The 6,489-nt window shown below is 29.6% G+C and overlaps 1 protein-coding gene across 1 annotated transcript; it reads left to right on the top strand.

The window, feature by feature from the left end:
- The first annotated feature begins 437 nt into the window (after positions 1-437).
- On the top strand, positions 438-4,866 carry LOC103494942 (uncharacterized). The gene is made up of 6 exons (XM_008456330.3): positions 438-740; positions 3,105-3,245; positions 3,331-3,951; positions 4,048-4,140; positions 4,251-4,451; positions 4,554-4,866. Exons 1-6 carry the CDS (start codon positions 438-440, stop codon positions 4,776-4,778), a joined length of 1,584 nt encoding a protein of 527 aa, XP_008454552.2. The 3' UTR covers positions 4,779-4,866.
- The last annotated feature ends 1,623 nt before the right edge of the window (positions 4,867-6,489 follow it).

Genomic DNA, 6,489 nt, shown 5'->3' with positions numbered 1-6,489 from the left:
TAAAAACGACACCGAATTGCATGAAAATAATTGCAAGAAATGAATAAATGATCGTAAGTTCACCGTGAGATTCTCTCCAAAAGACACATCACTGTGAAAATTTTAGTTCATATCAACCCAAAAAACACTTCTTTCATTCACAAACAAATATTGATGTCATTAAGCATATATAGCACCCCATACAACCATTTCATGGCATTGAGATGGATGACACATTACTTCTAAACTCAAAATTAAAACCAAAACCAACTCCCACCAACTTACCACTATGACCAATTGAAGCAATCAAAATAAGGCAATGTTGAAATTTCATAATCATAACCTAATCTCCAAAATTTACCATGTATCAAGCATATGGTTGGATGAATAAAAAAACAAACGAGAACTAAAACATTATAAAAAAAATGCACATTTCCTCAATCTCAAACATACCAGCCATGGCTTCTTCTTCACTTTTTCTTATTTCCATTGTCGGGTTTCTCCTTGTATCGCAATCGGAAGCCCTGAAAACACCATTTTCCCCTCGTGACATGCTTCCATTACTACCAAGAAAGGTGTCATTGCGGATTCTGAACTATTTCAACAGCGCTGCGGATCTTCTTCCGTCTTTCGTCGGAGATGTCTCATCTCCTGACAGATCTGTTCAGTGGCAAGGGGCTTGCTTCTATAAAAACACTGCATGGCTGGAGTTCCATAACAAGTCTGGCTCTCAATATGGGGGTGGTACTCTTCATATAAAGGTATGTGTATGCATTACAACTTCAGAATAAATAAGTAAATAAATATAGCTAATTTGGTACTTTTACTTTATTGAATGGAAGTGAGGATGTCAAATTGGACTGAAGGAGTTAAGTAACAAAACAGAAAGCAATGACGGTTCCTATAGTTATTTCTTGTCATCAACAATGTCAAAGGGACGGATCCAGATAGCAGTTTTGACTTTAATTTGGAGAGTCAGCGCGTTGTCATCATTTTGTTATATTTTATTAACTATGGTTAACTCTGCTCAGATTCTATGGATCAATTAAAAATGGAACTCAAACTCAAATATTGATGACCACAGACGAAACATGTCTCCTGTGAAACTCCCAACGACAAAAATAGAAAATAAATTCAAATATAAATGTCAAAACTGTTAGTTTCTACATAGAAAATTGATTAACTAAATTGAATCTAAGTTTAAATCTCTCAAAGTAAGTGTATTTCACCTTAAAGAAAACAATAGTTTTAAAAATTATGGCAAACTAATATAAAGCAAAACACATCTAAAAAATATAGTTTCTTCTTAAAAAGACACACTCGAACTTACATTTTGCGTCAAAAATATTCCTAAACTTTTAAAAGCTTCAAATGTACCTTTAAACTTAAAATAAATTAAAAACATCAATAAAGTTTGTTTTGGATGAAAAAAGTTAAAGTTTTGTTTAGAAAATACCATTGACTAATAAAAATTTTCAGAAATACCATTGAACTTCTTTTAAAAAAAGTTACAAACTACTATCACAATTAGTATATTAATTGAAATCGTTAATATCCCGTTGTAAAAATAACTCTAAATAATTAAAAATACCTCTATCATTAGTATAACGATAAATTTATAATTATTTGGAACCGTTAATTTCTTGTTGATAAATTTAGGCTCCTCCTAAGCTTAGAGAATCTCTTCTTAATAAATTCTAATCCACAATAATAAAGAGAATGAAGTATGTCTCCGACACATGTAATGTTCATTTTCTTCTAACAAAAAACTGATATAGCTACAACAAAACTATACAAATGTTGATATTAAGACAAATTAAACGGCCTAAACCCTAACCAAAGGATTAAGTGTCTTTTAAATATGCATAGTGCATGAGCAACCTTAACTTACATAGTTACCGCACACTGAATAAACAAAGACGATGTTGGTAGGAGAAATTTAAAACACAAGTATCCCCATAAGGAAAGTATTTGGTGGAATGATCAATAATTTGGTAGAATATATCCCTTTTCCAAAACAACAACAATTTAATGACATTTATGATTTATAAAGCCATAAAACAAATATTGTCAAACTCATAAAACCTAACAACTTCAAATGACTTTATAATTATATTAACGACTAGGGGCATACATAAGTCGGATTGGACCGGGTTGGAAGAAAATTATAGACCAACCAAAAGTATCAGGATTGACAAAAAATGAACCCTATCAATTCAGTATGCAAGAGTCAACCCAACCCAATCCAAAAATTTCGGGTTGGGACAAGTTAGGTGTTGGTTGTTTTTTATATTTCATCTCTCTATGATTTACACAAATTTTCATATTATTTTTCAAAATGCAAAGGTGTACAAATTATCATCCAATATATATAATTAAAATATCATCCTTTTATGAATCTTTTTAATTTTGTTCTTTTAAAAAGATTCATAAAAGTTTAGAGCATTAAAATCGCCTTCATTTAAATTGTAACGTTTATTTAACTATAGGTGTGTTTAAAGGTGTATTTAATTCAACTTTTTAAGTATTTAATTTTGAAGTAAGTCCTGTGTTTTGATTATAGATAAAAGTTATTTTGAAACATCTTATTTTTATAACAAGTTTTATAAAAAGTTAAAATAAAAAGAAATTTTCTTTTAAAACATTTTCTTCTTTTGCTTTAGTGGATCGAAACAACCACGTCCGTATACGATGGAGATGAAAAAAATAATTTAGTAAAATAGAAAAAAAATATTTTTAAATATAGTAAAATAAATTAAAATATTTACGACATATAGCAAAAATTTTGGATAGACTTCTATTATTATCTATATGATAAAAATATATCAGTGTCTATCAATTCTAATATTAATAGAATCTAAAGTTTTGTTATATGTCAGTCAGTATTTCATCAAATTTACCATTTTCTACCCTTCTCTGGGTAGAAAATTTGGGGTTAAATTTGAGGAGTGGAGAATCAAAATTGAGTATTTTTTTTTTTCGTGAAAGTTTATTAAGATAAAATATATGCTAGGATATATTTTTTTCGTGAATGTTTACTAAGATATAATTATATTTTGATGGGTTAGTCGATCTCGTATCCTTCCTTGCATGGTTAATAACAAAAACAATAATATATAACACAGGTTAGCAATGCACATAGTCCAACATGTATGGATGTTTACATATTTGCAACTCCATACAGATGGACTTGGGATCACTATTTCTTTTCCAGAGAACATACTCTAGACTTTCCACAATGGCAAGGAAAAGAAGAATATGAATATGTAAGCATTTGAAATTTGAATTTGAATTATATGGATAGTTTGTATTTAAATTAGATTAATTAATTAATTAATAATTATGGATCAGGTTAAAAAGGCAGGTGTATCGGTGTTCTTGATGCAAGCTGGAGTATGGAGAAGCATAGAAGCATTATACAATGTATTGCCTTTGTTTGTTAACTCAGAATGGGGAGAGCGATCAAACATAAAGTTTCTTGAGAATGAAATGGGTGCCACTTTCAAGCAACGATCTCGTCCATGGGCTACCAACAACATTAATCCTGATGACATCCATTCTGGAGATTTCTTAGCTCTTTCTAAAATTCGTGGCCTTTCAGGTGCCTTTGAGACTTTAGAGAAATGGGTTACTGGCTCTTATGCTGGCCATTCTGCTGTTTGTTTAAGAGATTCTAAAGGCAACCTGTGGGTTGCTGAATCTGGGCGTTCAAATGGTGGAATGGGTGGTGGTGAAAATATTGCTGTTTTACCATGGGATAAATGGTGGGACTATGAACTTAATAAAGATGATTCAAACCCACATATTGCATTGCTTCCATTGCATCCTGATTTAAGGGCAAAGTTTAATGAAACTGCTGCTTGGGAGTTTTTGAAAACTATGGTTGGGAAACCTTATGGTTATCATAACTTGATTTTTAGTTGGATTGATACCACCCATGGAAACTTTCCATCTCCCTTGGATGCTCATATGGTAATTAATTAATTGATAATCTTCTTTTTATTTTTGTGCAACCAATAATGTTGATTTACTTTGAAAATTTGGCAAAATAATTAAATGAACAAACAGGTAGCATCTGCTATGACAATATGGAATCAAATGCAGCCAAGCTTTGCAGGAAAATTGTGGAATGAAGCTCTGAACAAACGACTTGGAACAAAGGTATGCACGTCGTAGCTGGAACGATGTAGTTTTAATAATATAATCAAATATATATAATAAATTAATTAAAATTTGGAGTTAATATATATTATTCGTTTAATAAATGGTAGGGGCTTGAGCTTGCTGAGGTTCTAGTGGAAGTTGAAAAAAAAGGATCATCTTTTGGAGAACTACTGGCCATTCCAGAACAAGATGAATGGACTTATAGTGATGGTAAATCAGCAACATGTGTCGCTTTAGTTGTTGAAATCTACAAGGTTGCTGGTCTTTTTGGTCCACTTACTTCATCAATTCAAGCCACTGAATTCACTGTAAGTACTTAACTAAATAAATCTCTAAACCCTTTTTTTAATTCACAAAAATAAATAATAATAATAATAATAGAATTATATATGATATAATGTATAATGCAGGTAAAAGATGCATACACACTAAAGTTTTATGAAGACAATTTAAGTAGGCTTCCTAAGTGGTGTAATGATGGTGGTGATAATTACGAGAATAAGCAACTTCCATATTGTCAAATTCTGGGAAATTATAGAATGGAATTACCTGATTATAATACCATCCATCCCTATCAACATATGAATGAAAAGTGTCCTTCTCTTCCAGATTACGTCCATCCAAAGGATTGTTAGAAAAAAAAATCTCTCTCTATAATTTTATGTTTATTTGATCTTAATAATAAGCAGTCCATCAAATAAGATCAAGGTTTGGTTGTATCCATACCCATGTATAATAGATATATGATCGTGTGTGTCATAAATAAGAGACTTAATATAATATATATATATGAGTTTGGTTATGTATGAAGATGTCTTAATATATGATCTTCACATACATAAATGATTTAATTATGTGTGTTTATTTTGTGTGATTACTTTTACACTTAACTTTACAAAAAATATATATATATATATATAATTACAAACATAAGATTAATTATAGCATTTAAAATTAAAAAAAACATAAGTAATGGTTCTTTTCAAAAATATAACAAAACAACTAAATATTTACTATATAGAATAATTTCGAAAACAGAAGAAACTCACAGGTCCAAAATGGAAAATACCAAAAATATCTCGTCAACCACGCCATCAACAATGAGCCTAATATATTTGGTATACAATCGTTTAGATTTGACAATTGTTCAGTACACGATTGTTTAGATTTGGTTGTTTAGATTTGGTTATCCAAATCTAAATAATTTATTTTTCAATTCTATCATTTAATTTGATTAATTTGGTTACACGATTGTTTAAATTTGGTTACACGATCGTTTAGATTTGGTTGTTTAGATTCGACCTAAATCTAAATGATTTTTTTTCAAAATTTGGTACACGATCATATAAATTTGGCTAAACAAAATTTTTCAAGATTCTTTGGTACATAATCGTTTAGATTTGTTTATAGGATCGTTTATTTTTTCAACATTCTGCGGTACATGATCGTTTAGATTTGGCTAAACGATTTTTGTTTTTAATTCTTTTGGTACACGTTCATTTATTTTTTTACACGATGATTTAGATTTCGCTACTTCAATCTAAATGATTTTTTTTCAAGATTCTTTATACACGATCTTTTAAATTTGGTTACCCTAATCTAAACGACGTAAAAAAAAAAAGTAGGAAAATAAGAAAAAGGATGGAAAAAATTGCAGCGAAAAAAAGAAGAAAGACGATAGAAAGAAATTAGATTTGGTTACTCAAATCTAAACGACGTAAAAAAAAAAGAGAAAAGAAAAGAAGAAAGATGATGGAAAGAAATCACAATAAAAAAAATAAAAGAGAAAAGGAAAAAAGATGATAGGAATAAATCGCAGCGAAAGGAAGGAGAAAGACAGAAGGACAAACCTGAAATATTTAAAAAATGGCTAATTTTATGGACTTTGTTACATGGTCGGTAAATATTTTAGTAGTTTATTATATTTGTGAAATTTTTTCTAAATAAATACTGTAAATTAAATTTTAAGTTATTGAAATTCAAGCATGCCGATATAAAATTGTTTAGTTGTTGATGTTTGAAAATGAAATCTATTTATATGCACCAACATCATACTATACTGAATATTTTTGCAAAATTTATGTTAAAAATAAGTTAGGGTAACACTACTACAAAAACAGAGTCTTTTGATAGTTTTAATCTGTCAAGAACGATTATTCTTGACGGTTTTAAAACCGTCATTAAACCCAGTATCAAGAAAGACAAAGTTCTTGACGATTGCTAAAAACGTCAAGAATAGTGAACGTTGATAATTTATAATCGTCAAGTATTCAATTTTTCATGACAGTTTAGAACCTTCAAGAGTATAAGTGTTAATGACAGTTTAAAACCGTCAAGAATATGAGT

This window comes from Cucumis melo, chromosome 4 (genome assembly GCF_025177605.1).
Source record: "Cucumis melo cultivar AY chromosome 4, USDA_Cmelo_AY_1.0, whole genome shotgun sequence".
NCBI lineage: Eukaryota > Viridiplantae > Streptophyta > Magnoliopsida > Cucurbitales > Cucurbitaceae > Cucumis > Cucumis melo.
Note: the sequence above shows the minus strand (reverse complement) of the source record. Positions and strands in the feature narration are given on the sequence as shown.

Excerpts from the sequence above, each read along its gene's own strand:
- LOC103494942 (XM_008456330.3), top strand. The coding sequence starts at position 438 with ATGGCTTCTTCTTCACTTTTTCTTATTTCCATTGTCGGGTTTCTCCTT. Across the intron at positions 3,246-3,330 it reads GAAAAGAAGAATATGAATAT|GTTAAAAAGGCAGGTGTATC; the intron begins GTAAGCATTTGA and ends ATTATGGATCAG. Across the intron at positions 4,452-4,553 it reads TTCAAGCCACTGAATTCACT|GTAAAAGATGCATACACACT; the intron begins GTAAGTACTTAA and ends TGTATAATGCAG.